Genomic DNA, 17535 nt, shown 5'->3' with positions numbered 1-17535 from the left:
ACCTTAAGAATGAAGTTCCTCTGGGCAGCTTCGGCTAATCGACAAGCACATTTACACTGCAATACCTCTATTTGGAGTATATGGAGAAATCTGAACGCTAATTGCGAACCATTAGAAATCCAAGACTTCCCTCCTTTCAGTTTAGACTTTAGAAGCAATGCTAGCTTAGTAGCTTATCTCCATGAAGTCGTATAGTTCCTCTATGGAATCAACCGTGGGGTTGAAATTTTACTAGACAGAACGATCATAGATCAAGAATATCTTCTGCTACACTTCTGAAAACGAAAAGAAGATAGAAAGAACCATTCAGCCTCAGAACACTTACCAAGCTAGCCTGTAACGTTTCTGGATTTTTTTTCCCCCTGAATGAAGAATACATGAGTGATATTGGTTCGGCTCACATCACATCCGCCAACAGACTCAAGAAGGACATGAGCCGGAACAATACCACGCCATGTCGTCTTCTTCCTTCTCCATCCTCCCGCCATGGATGCCTCCTATCTAGTTGCTTTCCTGCTGCCTGACAGCCTGAGTTCCTGGGATGGCCTTGTACGTGTAGACCTGAAACTGTGTTCTCTGCTGATGCCTATCCGGCCAGGCATGGGTTTTAATAGGGAGTGGGTGGCCTCCGCGGTGAGGCCACGTATTAGCATCTTAGCATCCTTTCCCTTCTACTCCTGGCATTATACAATTACAATTAGCTCCTGGATTTGCTCAACCTAACGGTCCAGGGACCATTTGGATTGCTGATCACTGCGCTTGTGATCTGAGATCTGCACCCTCCAATTTTCTTCTGCTGCTAGGCTTATTCTATCCCTCTGCTACCCGCTACATTTGGGTAGCCCTGCAATCCTGCTATGTGTGTAGATGTTCCTTTACAGCCCTAAATAGTAAAGCCGCTAATTTAGAAGGACCGCGTTGTGACACACATTCAGTAAACACAATCTCTGGGAAATGTTTTATTTTTAGTGCTCGCTTATGTTCCTTGCAAGAACTTTCGAAAGTCTATCTGCTGCATCCTCTCATAATCCTTTGACATCCCTCAAGCACCAAGTATGAAGTATCGCAGTTATCGATGATGTTTCTCAAAGGGTTTACTAATTGGTAATGTGGTAAGTGGCATGGTACTTTCATAAGAGATCCAGTATCCAGTCCTGTACCAAACAGCTTACTCAGAGCATTTGAGCTGATCGGTTTCACATTCAGTTTTCATACCTAAACACCAGCTCCCGTCGCTATTTCGTGCCCTTTCTGAAGCTGCCAACTAACCACTCTGTGTGTGAAGAGAGAGATTGCCTCCAGCTTTTCTTTCTTTCTTTCTCACAGGGAAGCCAATATGCGGCCAGATTCGTAGGTAATACACAAATCAGCAATTGCTATGTTCAGAACTTCAGATGGCAGCATCAGTGTCCACATGGTGGTCCTTGGGCACAGTTGCTAATTCACACTACCTGTACGCAAGATTAAGCACCCTAAGCTAGCCTAGCTCATCGCCAATTGGGCAGGACAGCATGACAGAAAGAGAATAAAGAAAAGGAAGTGCAATGGCAGATTACTTGCCGTACGAGTGCCACGCGACAATCTGGTCAGAAAATCAGCAAGAATCCAGGGAGAAAACCAATATACGATTATACTAACATTTAGAGCCAAGATTAGAGTACTTGTGAGGGCGAACTCTGGCCCCCCTCGCCGAGCTGATCCGTTCGGTCCTCCGACCAATCTGAACCTGCTTTTGGGAGATAAATTTTTGCTCGGCCGGGATGCGCTTCAGTCACCCGATCTTCCCGCTGACCGCTCTTCACGTGCGAACAAAGCCGTGAGCGCACGCAGACGAAATGGCTCGACAATTATGCGAACAAGTGAGTAGGAACACGCACGCAGATGCGGCGAGGAGATGGAGGTTGGAGCTGGTGGTTGTGATGCGTGGTGAATGGCCACCGGCCGGCCAGCAGAGGGGAGGTCGTCGCCCTCTCAAGAAATCGTTGCCACTTTGGTGAAGAAACGGATCATTGTTCCACCTAATTTGATCGATCACCTTGTTTTTAGAGTTAGATAATCTAATAAGGAGTGCCCTCGGAGGTCGGAGCTAACAAGGACGGATTTAAAACTGATCACGAGTAGTCCTTTTGGCGCTTTGGAATTTTATTAGATTCTAGATCAGTACGAATTGTATTGTAAGTGTGGTAGATGGCTTTATTCAAAAATAAGTGTGGTAGGATGGTCCAATGGTTACACTACTCTACGCCCTAGAAAGTCCCCGCTCTTGACCTGTTTTGGCCGGCTGGGGTGTAGACTCATGTGGTGTGATAATCTTCTGCTCTTCCAGATTATGGGTCGTACGACTTTTTAAACTCTAAGTTTGATCATTTATTTTATACAAAAAAATTATGCAAATATTGTCAAATTTAAATTATTCTTTAAGAACTTGTACTGATAAAGCAAGTCACAACAAAATAAGTGATATTTTACACAAATTTTTAAATAAGATGACTGATCAAATTTGTAGTCAAAAAAGTCAAACGATCTATAATTTGAAACGGAGAGAGTATAAGTTTCATAAATAACAAGACCTGAATGAAGCTATACCAGCTTGTAGGCTGACCTTCCAATGAGAATTGAGATGTGCCCTTTTCAGATGAGCACATCAACGTCGTAATTTTTTTGTTTGAGAAACCGGGTTGTATATTTATATTGATATAATAACAGTCTACATTGACAGCTTACAAAAACATCTCTAAAAGATGGAAAATTATAACCAAGTCCTTGTAGAGCTTTTCTGGTAATCCTAGTTCCTGGCAAATGGAGCCGCCGCTCGTCGCTCTCTCCGTGGAAGAATGGAACGGCGATCTTGCGATTTGAGGTCGGACCTAGCTCGGCGAAGAAGCTTCTGAATATTTTCGAAACCAACCTGGGCAGCAATTGGCAGTTCAATGATGGCGACGCGAGATGCGAGAGTGGAAACAACCACCATCTCAAACTTCGCAAGCCAGAAAGCCCATTGGGCCAAAAGAGGCCCAATGAAAGCCCACTAGCCCGTATCAATGACGTGGGAGAGTCGCATTGCCCGTCGCGACATGGCCTAACCCTAAACCCCGCCGGACCGACCCACCCTTCCTTCCTCGCCGACATGGCCGACGCCACCGACCAGCCTCCCTACGGCGACGAGAACCGGTCCGAAGGCGGCTCCCGGCGCGTCGACACGCCGTACCCGGCGGAGGGCCTCAACCTCCCCTCGCTTCGCGAGCTCTACGACCTGCCGACCTCGCCGGAGCTCCTCTTCGACCGGGAGCGCCGCGAGGGCCGCACCTGGGGAGAGAACCTCAGCCTCTACGCGGGCTCCGGCTACCTCGCCGGCTGCGCGTCGGGCGCGGCCGTGGGCCTCCGCCGCGCCGCGGCGCAGTCCGAGCGCGGCGAGACCGCCAGGCTCCGCGCCAGCCGCGCGCTCACCCAGTGCGGTGCCGTGGGACGCGCGTACGGGAGGCGGCTCGGCATCATCGGGCTGCTCTTCGCGGGGGTCGAGAGCGCAGCGGCCGGGCTCCGCGGCGAGGACGACTGGAAGAACACCATCGCCGCGGGCCTGGGGGCTGGCCTGCTCTATCGTTCCGGGGCCGGGCCGCGGTCTGCGGTCTTCGGTTGCGTCGTCGGGGGACTGATGGCCGGCGCAGCAGTCGTGGGGAATCAAGCTCTCCAGAGATACGTGCCTGATCTGAAGTTATAAACAGAAATCCCTGACGTACTAATAAGTTTCAACCTACCGGGTTGAGTTCGGCAGTAGTAATTAGGCTAGTTAAGGTATTATGCACATGACATTTGTACAAATTTCCAAGCTTTGCTGATGACTACATTCCTAGGGTGCAATCTCTGTCCTGAATTCAATAATGGTGGGTTCGTACTAGGAATGGTTTTGAAGATTCAAGTAATCAAGTTGAATGCTCTTATGCTCTTTATATATATATATATATATATATATATATATATATATATATATATATATATATATATATATATATATATATATATATAATCAAAGTATGGCTTCCTTGAATTAATTGAATTGCTATTAGTGTCGTTCAGTATATTTGCTAATAGTTGTGAGATTTAGATCAGTGCCTGTTAATGCTGCATAGCACTGTAAACTGTGTTTGTGCACCTTTCCTGCAACTGCAAGAAAATATGCATTATCGGCCCTATATCATTCTTCTGTATATCAATCGATATTACATTTTTCTTAAAGAGGTATTGTCATATCAAATCTAGTTTTATTCCTGTTAAGTTGTTATGGAGCTAGTTGCATCATGCTATTCTTGTTCGCGGCAAGGCCTACTGCATAATTCACAGACCTGTATCAGGCAATTTTAGATTTTTAGTCAGATGTGAGATAGTTGTATGTGTTATTGTACTTTGTTTTATCCAGTGATTTGCCAATACTAGTGATTAGGATGCTTAAGCTATATTGCATATGGAAATTTTACATATTTCCAAGGTTAATTGCTGATGATTATATTATTATCAAGTGTGAATAATTAGCTGCTGGTGAGATTGTTGGTTTATGGATATCAATTTGGATTGAAATTAATAGTTCTTGCTTTGAAATTAAAACTAAATACTGTGATGCTCTACTTATTGCAAATTATGGACTAACTGTTCTTGCATTTGTATTGTTTAGTATCTTAAAGTACGGTGCGCTGGCTATTGTGAAAGATTTAGAATAGTGTGAAGTATACGAATATTCTGGAACTGCAAGGACATATGCATTATAGGAATTGGATCCCCTTGTTATTCCTTGTTAAGTAAATCAATTGTCAGGGCATTTTTCCTGCCTCGGCAACTCTAGTTTTATTTGTGATTCAGAGGTAGCAATATGTGTTCAAGGTAAGGCATGATTGAAATTTGTAAGAACCCTAGGCATATTGAACGTAACTGTTACAGGTCTTTGTCATTCCTTGCATCTTGCAAATTCTCGGTTCTTTTTTTTTTTGCCCCTCAGATTTTTGGCCCATATGACCGTTTCTGTTCCTCCTGCTAGTCGTGTGTATTTATGTGCAGTTAAAATAACATATGCCGGAATCTAAGAAAGAATGTATTTAACTGTTGAATTGGATGATAAATGTTCTGTGAAGCTTTGATTATCCCCTGCTGCTTGCTGTCGTAGGCAATATCTGATATTTCTAGATGTAAATGTAGTTGCTTGATTTGATTATTCTTCAAGAAGAGGGGTATATTGCACCCTTTTTCATCCATTATGCAAAACTCGTTCCATTGGAAGGTATTTGTTTAATTATGTGATTTGGCGTTCTGGTATGATGTTTTTTGGTTAGCTGCTATCCGGATTCTAATGCTAAATTGTGAAAAGATACTAGTAAGCATACTGTGCTCTTTTGTTTATCTTGTGCTAATGCTTAATACTGTAGCTACTTTTCATACTTTCTGTCAATGCTTAAATCGTTGATATTTCGCCTAATTAATGGAATATTTATTTAGATTTTTATTCAGCTGCTACTAGTTGCTAGCTTTTGATGTCTGATACTGCTGCTGAGAAATTGATGCTAGCTTTTGCTGTGTGATACTACAGCTGAAAACGTGCAGCTGTGCACACCATCTGATGCTGGGTTTGGATTGTTCAAAATTGATCTGATCTGAAGCAAAGATATAGTGACATGTGATTATCTGAATGGGCACACTGCACAGCTCTTTGTGCGCTGTGCTTGTGCTAGTCTCAAGTTCAATGCAGGAGACGGGGGAAGTGTAGGGGCCAAGCTGCAGTAGTTTTGTTTCTTCAACAGTTTTGCTCATCAAGCTGCAGCTAGCAGTTCTGGACCTCTGGCTACAGAGCGGGCAGCACAAAGTCGTTGCCATCGCGGGCCTTGCTGACTTGCTGTGCAGACGACTGATGGCGTGGGATGGACGAGTCGCCAACCCATTTCAGAACACCTTTGCTGCCGCTGAAGATGATCCCTCGCCTTCGCCTACAGCGACGATGCAAGTGCTGTCAGCTCGCACGATGCTTCAGAATTTTATCCAGCCGGTTACAGCTGAGCAAAACCACTGCTCTTTGGTCAAGATACTGGAGAACCTAAACTGCAGTCTGCAGGCTCGAGAAAGCTCCATGGGACAAAAGACAAACAGCAAATGCTTGCCACAGTGTTGAACTAAACTGACTGCAGGGCTCTGATTTTCCAGTCTGCTATGCTGAGATCAAGCTGCTGGAAGTTTGGTCAGCAGAGTTTGGCATCTGCTGTTTGCACATCGCTCAGACTGGCCTGAGGTTTCACGGTGCTGAAGCTGAAGCAATGGGCGTAGCGTAGTGCAAGGGCCATGCAGTTTCTTTCAGTTTCCAGCTGAGGACCAACCTAATCAAGATAGTATTAATGTAATGGAGATTTCCCATCCACTATGACCACGGGGTGTAAGAGTGAGACAGATACCTGTGGCAAGGTCAGAGCTGAAAGCCCAGAACCGCGCCAGTTCTTGGAGCTTAGCTGCTACTCGCAACCTTTTCAATGTCAAAGCTCATAAAGCTTGTGGGGTTTTGATCATGGCCTCGCCGGTCACTGTGCCCCCGCAACTTTCTCCCGCCACTGTGTAATGGTCAGTTCACGAAGCATGGCAATGATGTTGGATCGCTGATGCCGGAGGGGCCGCAGCAGCAGCCTGTGCTCGATGGCTTCTGCTCCTCCCCCGCCGTGAACCCTCTGAGTGCCATGCCACCTGCCGAGCTCACCATGGTAATATTTGTACTACTTGGGCAGGAAAATTGGTAATTTTCACATATTTGCTTGGAGATTTTTCTTGCTTTCATAAAATTCCGTCCTTGTATTGCAGCGCTTTATGAGATTCCAATGCAGTACTGCCTTTCGATTTCATTGCGTTTTTTTTTGTTGGCAATAGGTCAATTTTGTGTAGCCTTTTTGACCAGGAAACCAGTGGTCCACAAGACAGAGGCTTAGGCCCCTTGTGGAGCACCTTTCCCTCCACTCATACTGCACACGCGCGGCTGCTCAGACTCACGCAGTGGGCGCTCGCTGAGGTACATGCCTTGACCGCTTCGCCCGCAATCATGCTGCTGGAGCTAGGTTCTCTAGTTGCTGGCTGTTCTCCTGGCTCTGAACTTGCAAGAAACTTTCAGAGGCCAAAAAAAAACAGATGTTGTCGCGATCCCTGAAGAATCCTATGGCGAGTGTGTTCACCATTGGTATCGTCCCTATTGCCTCGGCATGTTCTTATCCTAGGAGTGATCATGGCATTTCAGATGGAGACCTGCTTGCACGGGAGCATGCTCTGTCTGTTCCTCACCGAGGAGACTCTTGCATCCAAACGGCATCGCTTAGGCCATATATTCTTTGGATGCTCTGAAGCAAGGGAGAAATGCAGTAGCGATTTTTGGGAAAAGAGAATCTCCTCAGTTCAGGATATTCTTTGCCGCTGCAGGAGCTGTCGATGTCAGCAGTAGCAAGCATATAGGAGCAACATGGAATGGAATAAAAAGGGTACATGGAATGGAATAAAAAGGGTACACTCTTTCTAGTTTGTAGACATTGTTGGCTCGAACATGATCTCACAAAAAGCTTGATGTTGCCAATTTCGTGATCCCTACCCCTAGAAAGCCATCTTTGACATGATCAAACAAAAGGCGGTAAAGGAAAAGATGGCTGGGGCAAGAATCTCGCCTTTTTCCTGTTCTCTGGTGCTCAAGCCTGAAGCTGAAAGCAACAGTATGACAATTGTACTCCGAATCTGAAAGGAGCCCGATGACTTTGCCACTTACACATACTAGCTAGAAGTAACATGCTATGATTCTAAGGTCATCGTCCTACTACCAACTTGGCCTTAGCTGCTAACATTCTAACATGGCCATGCTGCCAGGAACATCCTAAAGAAACGCCGGCGATCACCAAAGGGGGCAGCCGGCCGATCGATGTACAAAATCCGGAGCTGGACCAGTTGTCTAAGATCCACACATTGACAGGGAAAGCTCCAAGCTTAAACCCGGGCCGACAAAGTGGTCTGAATGGCCCGAGCAGTCACTGGAGCTCCTCCTCGCTGGCGAGGCCGTGAGGATGCAGCTGCTCTCGCTCGGCGAGGCGGCGGCCGTGGCGCGGGCGGAGTTTGGGTCCAGACCGAGGGACAGTGACAGAAAGCATTGCTCAGGTGGCTCGCCCTTTGCTGCAATGCTGAAGCTACTGAAGAGGGAGCATCCGTTTCCATCCTCTATGGAGCCCTGCTGCTGATTCAGCGCAAGACCAAGATGGTTTGCTTCTGGTCTGCTTATCTGCTAAAGTCCAACGAAATTATAAATAGTTAGAAAGAGTGATTTGCTACACTGATGGAAAATATGGCATAAAAAGAAACAAGTACTTCTGCAGTAACTGTATAACTTTTACACTGTGATCGCCAGGATCAGGCAACGGGGTACAACAGCTACGCTCGCTATTCATGTGCATAGAAGCAAAAGGACGTGCAGTTTTCAGAAATTTTCAGTCAGAGCAAGCCTTCAGAGAAGCTATAATGAGTAAATTCTATCTGCACTAGCATCATCATGAGAACTACAGGGTGCAATGCAAGGCGTGGATCTGAACGCTACAGAAGCCACTGCAACATGCCACTACGGCAACGTGAGGAGTAAATGCCTGAACCAATTCTGTCATTTCTAGTTAACAGAGTACTAGATTTCAAGAGCTGATTTTGGCAGTGTTCTTGCCATGCCGGTGCTTGTATGTCCTAAAGATGCGGGTATACTCGGGCCTATTGGCTTATGTACTCTGTACACGTAGCCAGATACAGAAGTTGCTACCTGTACCGACAACCTATAAATGTTGTGTGTCTTCTACAAAAACATGCGCCAGAGATACAGCAATCCTGTTCCTGCAGGAGGATCTGAGATGTGATTGCATCTGCATTGGTCGATCAAGGATAAGGTCTGAACACTGAACCCCAGTCCTCCTCACACAACTAATATGAATACGTACGTGTTAGAGATGTGGTCAGATTGTTTAGTGCTATCTGATTGGCAGGCTGACCAATACTCAAGGATAATAAGTGGGACCTACAGGAAAGCAACTTTTGAGCAAAAATTCTGCCACCAAAGAACTACTGAACAAAAAAAGAATGCAAAATAGGATGTAATTGAAGATAAGAATGGCAGTGTGAAAGCGAGCAGTTAAGACAAGGAAAGGTTCATCTTCTTTTGAGAAACCTTTTGACAATATCTTTTCTACCATCTTTTACTTTTTAGCTGATGTACCTTAAAGCGGTCAGATTCTTGCACCAAACATCCCACGGCTTGGAGGTTGGAAGCCGCAGCAGGAGCAGCAGCAGCATCCCTCCTCTGCCATCTCAGGCCCTCCTCCTTTATTCTCCTGCGCATCGCCACGGCTTGCATGTAATCATCAACGCAGTACAGGCTCCCAGCAGCTGCAGTCCTCGGCTCACTGATTCCATGGCTTCCCTGCAAGCTCTCGTATACGGCTGCCGTCCCCATCCTGGCCCTGTTCATCCATCCAAAGACGACCCCCATGTAAAAAGAGCAAACGGACAGATGCCATCGGAAAAGGCGCTTTAGTTCCTTGCATCAAGGGGTGTGTTTAGTTCGCGAAAAAGTTGTTGTAACACGTTTCGGTTTTATTTGATAATTATTGTCCAACCATGGAGTAATTAGTCTCAAAAGATTCGTCTCGTCATTTACAACCAAATTGTGCAATTAGTTATATTTTTTAACTACATTTAATACTTTATGCATGTATTGTAAGATTCGATGTGATGTGCGATAGTGAAAAATTTTAGGAACTTTTTGCGGAACTAAACACAGCCAAGATTAGGCCTTGGAAAAGCTTGTCTTCAACTTGAAAACACATTGCAAAGATGGAGGGGGAAAGGCGTTGCAGGGCAAACCTTTTCAGACGGGGGCACAGGAACTCCTTGGGGCCTTGCTCATCACCGGCGCATGAGTGCCTCCTTTGCAGTTGGGCTGCTTGCATCCCTGATGGAGTGATGGTGCCATGAAAGAAAGGTGTTTGGCTTTCCATTAGCAAAATCTATAGAAAGTATGCGATTATTATTAACATTTTTATTTTTATAGTTAGCTTTCCAAACAGAGGTTTTACTTTGCATGATGACTGTACTCATGACACATGAGAAAGGAATCTGGGGTTGCTAGGAGTAGTTGACAAGTGCAGTGAGCATGTGGGACAGTGAGCTTAGAGAAGAGTCACACAAACCACAAGGCAATGGGATACTTCTTAAAAACTATATATTTAATAATTTGGAATGTTCAGTTTACTGTTGTAGACGTGTGTTTTGCTCTCCTGAATATTGAATAAACAATGCAGGCAAGCTACACTCACAGCGTTGACATGTAGAACAATTAAAAATACGACCTAGTGAAAGAAGCAAGCAACGAGGGTTCATTTCATCTCTCACCTCTTCTTGCTCCGCCAAGCCTCGCAGCTCTGTACATCTGTCCATCAGAAGGGCAAATGGAGGAATCAAAAGCTTTGGATTTGCATACGGCATGGCCTGCAGGCGTGAAGGGATGAAGAAAAAAAGTTAACTCACCTGGAGATGGCTCTTGACATGAGATATGGTAAGCCCCTTGGCGCCCATGAACTGGAGAATGAGCTTCGGCGTAGCCTCTGCAATTCACACCACGAAAGCGGCAATTAGCTAGGCAGGTCAAAGCACTACTAAGAATATGATAGCAGAAAGGCAGAAGAGCACAACCGATATTAGAACATAAAAGACAAGAAAGCACTTCATGGCGCCAAGAAAATTCTTCTGAATCTCTCAAGAACAATATATAATACTACATGAGCTGATGAGCATGCATCAACCAACTGAGGGGTGAAAAGGAGGAGGAGGAGGAAGCACAGCAAGTCGTCCTAGAATCAAATAAGACGGTGTGAGATCATCTACAGCTAGCACCATCAGTGGAGAAGAAAAGAATGCTACTAGCAAAAAAAAAGCACATGTAGCAAACTAGCTCGAGGAAAAGAGGGAGAAGTCATCAAACGAGCATGCAAAGCGCGTCGACACCATGAACACAACATGGAAGTGGAAGGGCAGCTAGGATGGGAGGCGGAAGGGAAGAAGGGAACTCACTGTCTTGGCCGCCGAGGCAGTCTATGGCTCGCACGAAGCTGCGGTGGAGGTCGGCGGTCCACCTCATCCTGGGCTCCTTGGACCGGATGTACTTCCTCACGTCGCCATTCTTGCCGCCGCCGCCCATCTCCTCGATCGCCAGCAAGACGGTGGAGTAGCGCACCAGGCCCGAGCAAGGAAGCGCGCCCTGCCGGCAGGCAGGTGCTCGAGGAAAGAACCAAACTTCCGCTTCTGCTCCCTACTCCTCCCGGCCGGCACCTCTCTGACCAACGTGTAGGCCGGCAAGGGCTGCCGCACCGGCGAGCAGCAGGCGGTCGCTCCCTCCCAGCCCAGCAGAAGACGCGTTGCGAGCGCGCGCGCGCAAGGTGCGTGGTGTCTCTTCTTCCTCTCGCTCTCGCTCTCGCTCTCTCCTCCGCCCTCAAAAGACGAGAGGGGCGTAGATTTATAAGCCGGACGGGTGGACGCGCGGCCCTTGCTTGGGTGGTTGCTGTCTTGGATGTAGACGTGTAGTTTGGGAGACCGGTTCGTTCGCTCCCTCTCGCGCTCCCCTCTTGCTTGTATGGATGGGCATGGGCTCATGGGGCTTCCTGTCTGCTGCAATACACGCTGCGCACTGAACGCAGAGAGAGACAGAGAGAGAGAGTCTAAATCATCTCGTTGGGCCTGTCGCGGATTAGCAGAGTACGGACGCCGGTCGATCGATGATGGTGTGTGAACGCGTGACCTACTGCGCTCGCGAGATACGGCCATCATTAGCCGGATTTAATGGGTCTGCGCGCACACGAGATTGGTGTAGCGAGATAGAGGAGTCCCGTTCATCATGTAGGAGCATACCAGGCCGGCCGATGGATGCTGTTTTAATAAAGGGAAATTGGTATATGGCACATCCTAAAATAGTGATTTTGTGTCGCGCACACTCCATTCTTTGGATTTGTGCACAACACACTGCGATTCTGTATTTTTGTCTCCAACACACCGCAGCATATAAAAGGACTATTTTGCCCTTTAAAAACCAGACCCACCCGTCAGCTCTCTCCCTCTCCCCCGTCAGCAAGACAGAAAGAGAGAGAGCCGGAGCCGAAGCCGCGACGCGTCGGGGGGGGGGGGGGGGGGCTCGAGCCCGGGGCGGATCCGCGTCGAGCTCGGTGCCGAAGGAGCCTCCGACGAGGCGGAGCTGCTGCTGCCCGCGCCATCGGACTGCCCCTGCTCCGGGCGCGGCGGAGCAGCCGAGGCGGTTCCGTCCACCGCCGCCGCCCGCGGATCTGCCATGGGAAGGGGAGGGACTCGGAGGAGGCGGATCCATGCTACCGGCCCCTGTGGAGAGGGCGAGATTGAAGCTGCGCCGGCTCGCCTGCTCTAGCTCCGCCCGACGGCCAGTGCGCGGGCCTCCCTGCTTCGCCACCGAGGCCGCGCGCGAGAGCTCTAGCTCCGACGGCTGGCGCGGGTGCAGAGGGGCGAGCAGCAGAGGAGGGGCGATGCGCTCGTGGCCATGCGCTCACCAGCACTGCGGAGAGGGGGCCATGCTAGCCGGGGAGAACGAGGATCTCGCGGGGCCCTGCACGCCGCGCCGAGCTCTGCTGTGGAGCGCGCGGGTAGCGGTGGGGCCGGCGGGGGCGGAGGTTGCGGAGCAGAGCGCAATGCGCGGAGCGCGGCGGCGGCGAGCGCGAGCAGGCTCATCGCGAGGGAAGCAGCAGCGTGGGCTTCCGCGGGAGCTGCGACGCGGCCTCACATGGACCAGCAGCGGGCGGGCGGCGCGGAGCTGCGGCATCCGCGAGGACCGGAGGCGCGGCCTGCACCGAGCGGCGTCCTGCGTCGATGCCCCGGGCGGCCGTCCGCCGCCGGCGAGGGAGAGGATGGGGGGCGCCGTCCGTCCGCCCGCTGCCCCGGCAAGCTCCAAGGCCGGCGCGCCTCGCGGGTAGAGAGAGCAGAGGAGGGGCGGCGCGGCGCGGCCCTGCGGCTCACTGGAGGCCGCCAGGGTCCTGCCTCGCCGCGCGCTACTCCTGCCAAAGCCCTGCCGCGCCGCGCTTTTGTTCAGAGGGGAAGGAGGAAGGAGGAGAGGGAGAGAGCTAATGGGTGGGCCCGATTTTTGCAAGGGCAAAGAAGTCCTTTTATGTGTTGCGGTGTGTTGGAGACAAAAATACAGAATTACAATGTGCTATGCACAAATTTGAAGTATGAAGTGTGCGCGGCACAAAATCAATATTTGGGGATGTGCCGCCTACCAATTTCTCTTTAATAAATTGGGAAGAAACCTGCGAAAGCAAAGTCTTCTTTACCACTGAGAAGATGGCAGGTTCCTTGGTTCCGGTAATGGCCTGCCTGTGACGCGTATCGTATCTCGCAGCGCGTCAGCAGTTATGGTGCCTCGGGGTCATCCTAGCAGCCATGAGCGATGCAACTTCTCCCTCTCTCGTCTCTTCCGAGAGTCGGACCAATCTCCCACTGCTCTCTCGAACGTACAGTATGCTACCAGTACCAGCAGGAGTAGAGATCTCTCATTTTCCAGTTTCTCCGCATTATCCACACGCATGTCTAACGCTGAAACCTATTTTTAAATGAAAAAGGAACAGTGCTGGAAGTCTGAATCTCTAACAGGAGCTAATCGGAGTCCGCTATCCAAGTTCCAAACAGGAAGGTCCAAGTAGCAGCAGCACTGGGAGTGGAAGTGGAATTCAAAAGGAAAGCAACAGCGCGGCGGCAAGTGAACAAATGGAAGGGGACAAAAAGTATGCACTGGTCCAGCCACCTCAGAGAGGTCCATTTTCAACGTCCAACCTAGCCGATCGAGCCACAAGCCCACAACGCCCCCACAGTGAACTGAGAAAACCCATCCAGTGTCCAGGCCACCATTTCAACACCTGAGAACAAAACCCCGCCGTCCAACATTTGCGCTGCCCTGCCCACATCGCTGAGCCGCCCAGCAGCGAACGAAATACCCCTACTCCGATTCCGATCCTAGCCAGCCAGTTACCGTGTATGTGGTTGCGGGATCAGTGAGTTGGGTTGGATCCAACTCTCATTTTAAGAATGGAGCCAACCCATCTATTGTTTGGTTGCAGCTCTAATTTTGGGGACGGAGTCAACCCATCACATGTTTGGTTGAGAGAATTGGGAATACGGGTTGAATGGCAACCCGCACTCCGTTAGTGGGCCCACATGTCAGTCTTCCCTCTCTCCATCTCCTTTCTTCTTCCTACTCGCGACGCCTTGGCTCGCTCCGGGAGGGCGCCGGGTGGCCGGCCCGGCCTCCTCCGCCCGCCGCCGCCGCGGCCGGCCCCGCCTCCTTCGCCCTCCGCCGCGGCCAACCCGCCTCCTCTGCTTGCCGCCGCGGCCCGCCCCGCGCGCCGTGGCCCCAGCCTCCGCCGCCTGTCGACGTCGCCCCGGCCTCCTCCGCCCGTCGCCGTCGCCTTGGCCGTCGCCCCGCCCGTCGCCCAGTCGTCCGCCCGTCACGGAACCCAGACGGAGGAAACAGGGTTGGACTCGTCCGCTCGATTTTGGCGGACGAGTCCGATCCGGATCTGAGCCGAATTATTCCCCTCCGGGTCGGACCCAACCCCCTCCAACCTCCATCCAAACATCAGAAAAAAATGGTTCAACCCATCCGGGTTGGACCCTACCATTCAACCAAACACACAGTTAGTTAGCCCCCTACTACCCCCAGCCACGGCCAGGCCATGCCATGCCAACCCAGCTTTGACTCCTCCACCGGGGACAGCGACAGGGACAGACGCTCACAGTCGGCTCGGAGATGATGGACGGGGAGCGGGTTTGCTTTGCTCGCTACGAGTACAACTACTGTCTACTCGCAGCAGCGCTAGCTGTGCGTGTGTACTCGTATGCGCAAGAAGGCGGCCACGGAATCTCTGGGCGCCGGATTTCCCTTGCCCTTGCCGAATCGTGTCACACTGCGGCGGCCACAGCCCTACTAGGCTCCTAATACTAGGCTGCTGGCTGCTGAGGCCAGTGCTAGGCTCGCTCTGCCACTGGCCACTGCTCGACTAGTCCTGTAGTCCATCCGCATCCACTGCTGCAGCTGCGCTAGTAGGCAAGGGCAAGGTACGCCGGTCGCCTTGGTGCGGCAGCGGCCGGCAGCTCTTCCAAGTTCCATCCCATTTACTCCCCCGGCGCCTAGGCCACCTTTTTCCTTGTTTGGCCACGCACAGGCGCGCAGCCTACACCCGTACGCCGCCCCGGCGCCCCAGCACACCCGCCACGGCGCGGCAGCCTACGCGGCGTCCATGTGCATGCATGCACATGCCATCGCCGCCGATCGCCATTTGCCAGGCCACTCGATTGATGCGGAGGAGCGCTCCCTCCACGCATCCCACAGGGTCAGAACCTACTCTCATCCAGGGTTTACCTAACCGGTGGAAACGGGTCCGGTTTGACCGGTTACTGGTCAAATCGGTCCGGTTTTGGCCGATACCAAACCGGCCCAAATTCAAAATTTAAATTTAAATTAAAAAAATGAAAAATTCTTAAAAATATTTCAAGGTGCGACGAATTTAATGGTGTTAAATTTTCTCAAAAATTCGTTCATTTAGTATAGTTTGCGGGGATTTGAAGTTAAACAAAAAAACGTGCATACAAAAGTATACAAATACAATGTAAAAGTAGTACAAAAGAGGGTTGGAGGTTTCATTTGGACTAAAATATGTTATACAAACATTTCTTTAGTATACTTTGTGGGCATTTGAATTTAAACAAAAAAAATTGAATTTGACTGGTTACCAGTCAAACCGACCGGTTACAAGTCAAACCGGCCGGTAAACCGGTCAAACCGGCCGGTATACCGGTTAGAACCGTTTCAACGGGAAAATTTGAATTCAAATTTGCGTTTGTCCGGTTCCGACCGGTAACCGGACTAACCGGTCCGGTTAGCCGGAACCGGACCCCAGCGGTTAGGGGTGACCGGTCGGAAAATTTAACCCTGCTCTCATCACATGGATTCGAGCACAGTCCTGTTAGACCTGTTGGATCGTCTAGGAGCCTAGATCGAGTGGTTCTTTCTTTTACCAGGATGCAGAAGTTGCAGGACACAATGGGTTCGTCGGTGAAGTTGCGCTGGGACAGCAACACGCAGCGCAGAGACATCGTGGTGGCGGTGTTGTTGCAGTGCAGGGCGGTGATGGCCTGATGGCAACGACAGCCCACTCTTTAGATCGGATTAAGGTTAGGACGGTGAGAATAGTGGCGGCAGTGAATCTCATAACCCTATTCAGGCACTGTGCGATAGGGCCCACCAGCCTTGCATTGGGCTGGGCACTCCCGATCAGAGCGCGAGTCAAAGGCCCAGTTGGCTGTTGGCCCAACTGGTGGAGATCAACCCAACATTCTCCCATTTGATCTCATCTTTTACTTTTAAACTTCTCAATTTGAAATTAACTCTTTACTTTTTCTTTACTTGCTTTGCTTTCAGTCCTCATCTCATTGCAGTTCTGTACGTAGGGCGTGCTTCATCATGACAGTTATCACTTACCGTCAGATTAACAGCCACAATGCACTTTTCTGTATTGAAACAAGACCTTAACCTTTCTTTGGGTCCTTTAGCAATTCAGATATCATAGGCCTTCCGTAAAACCCATGTCGATTTGGGCGGTAGGCCTTTGGTGAGCGGATCCGCAAGCACTTGCTTGATACTTTGGTGCTCAATGATTTCATATGATTTTGAATTTTCTCCGTTGCAACATATAACTCATTGTCAATGTGTTTGGCAGCACACTTGACATGTTGCCATAGGAGTGAAAATATTCGAATAGTATATTGTTGTTGTCTATCATTATCAATTTTGGGTAATGATTTTCTCAACTATTTGCCTGTCCTGTAGCCTCATATCATGCTAAACTTTGGGTGCATGATCCACGATATCACAACTATTTTGCTTTGGAGCTTTTCCACAATAAAACTCCAAGCGCGAGTGTTAGTTACTACTGTGGGCTTCACTAAACATCAAACCAAAATTTAATTTTTTTACTCGCAACTTTTTGAGAGTACATGTTTCTTTCTTACTTAGCATGAGGCTGACAATACTTTGCAAAATTACAAAAATATTATGTAACTCCATTCTAGTGATCTATTGCTGGACTGGACTTCTGCCAAAATATTCCGAATACTTGCACTATGTCAGGGTAAATTCTTTTGAGCACTAATTTTGCTTCCAATAGCTGAAGCGCATGGAACCTTTTCTTTTTGATCGATCAAATAATGGTTCTTGGAATTCTGAAAATTCCAAAACTATTATCCATGACAATAGGACAGGCGTAGGCTTACTCGCATGCATACTATATATCTTTAGAACTCTTTTCTAAGTATGCTCTCTGTGATAGTCCTGATACCCCCTTTTCTTTTATCCCGGTGAATTTCTTTTCCTAGAGCGAATGACTCTTCACCAAGATTATTCTTATCAAAACTAGATGTCATAATAACCTTCTTTGGACTTTG

General features: G+C 49.2%; 2 protein-coding genes and 1 long non-coding RNA gene across 4 annotated transcripts; 1 reads left to right on the top strand and 2 right to left on the bottom strand.

Annotated features, from left to right (window-relative positions):
• Positions 1–3062: 3062 nt before the first annotated feature.
• On the top strand, positions 3063–3934 carry LOC120641465 (mitochondrial import inner membrane translocase subunit TIM23-2-like). The gene has a single exon (XM_039917618.1). It carries the CDS (start codon positions 3128–3130, stop codon positions 3716–3718), a length of 591 nt encoding a protein of 196 aa, XP_039773552.1. The 5' UTR covers positions 3063–3127; the 3' UTR covers positions 3719–3934.
• A 1813-nt stretch (positions 3935–5747) lies between these two features.
• Positions 5748–6549, bottom strand: LOC120641466. Its single transcript, XR_005662276.1, has 2 exons — positions 6426–6549; positions 5748–6350 (listed from the first exon to the last, which is right to left on the bottom strand). It is a non-coding gene; the product is annotated as an uncharacterized LOC120641466 (long non-coding RNA).
• Positions 6550–7550: 1001 nt separating this feature from the next.
• Positions 7551–11596, bottom strand: LOC120641464 (myb family transcription factor MOF1-like). Of its 2 annotated transcripts, none has more exons than XM_039917617.1 (6): positions 11095–11593; positions 10552–10628; positions 10417–10453; positions 9889–9976; positions 9242–9485; positions 7551–8269 (listed from the first exon to the last, which is right to left on the bottom strand). In XM_039917617.1, the coding sequence occupies exons 1-6, from the start codon at positions 11219–11221 to the stop codon at positions 7946–7948; spliced, it is 897 nt and encodes a 298-aa protein (XP_039773551.1). In that variant the 5' UTR covers positions 11222–11593; the 3' UTR covers positions 7551–7945. The 2 variants fall into 2 exon arrangements, with proteins under 2 accessions (XP_039773551.1, XP_039773550.1); XM_039917616.1 differs by having other exon boundaries at positions 7702–8272; positions 11095–11596.
• Positions 11597–17535: the final 5939 nt, after the last annotated feature.

Source organism: Panicum virgatum, chromosome 7K (assembly GCF_016808335.1).
Source record: "Panicum virgatum strain AP13 chromosome 7K, P.virgatum_v5, whole genome shotgun sequence".
NCBI lineage: Eukaryota > Viridiplantae > Streptophyta > Magnoliopsida > Poales > Poaceae > Panicum > Panicum virgatum.
Note: the sequence above shows the minus strand (reverse complement) of the source record. Positions and strands in the feature narration are given on the sequence as shown.

What these genes read in the sequence shown, in the direction of transcription:
- LOC120641465 (XM_039917618.1), top strand. Translation starts at nt 3,128, where the DNA reads ATGGCCGACGCCACCGACCAGCCTCCCTACGGCGACGAGAACCGGTCC.
- LOC120641464 (XM_039917616.1), bottom strand. Translation starts at nt 11,221, where the DNA reads ATGGGCGGCGGCGGCAAGAATGGCGACGTGAGGAAGTACATCCGGTCC. An exon ending in ATGTCAAGAGCCATCTCCAG is followed by an intron (nt 10,454 to 10,551) that starts GTGAGTTAACTT and finishes TCTGATGGACAG; the next exon opens with ATGTACAGAGCTGCGAGGCT. An exon ending in CTGTGCCCCCGTCTGAAAAG is followed by an intron (nt 9,486 to 9,888) that starts GTTTGCCCTGCA and finishes ATGGATGAACAG; the next exon opens with GGCCAGGATGGGGACGGCAG.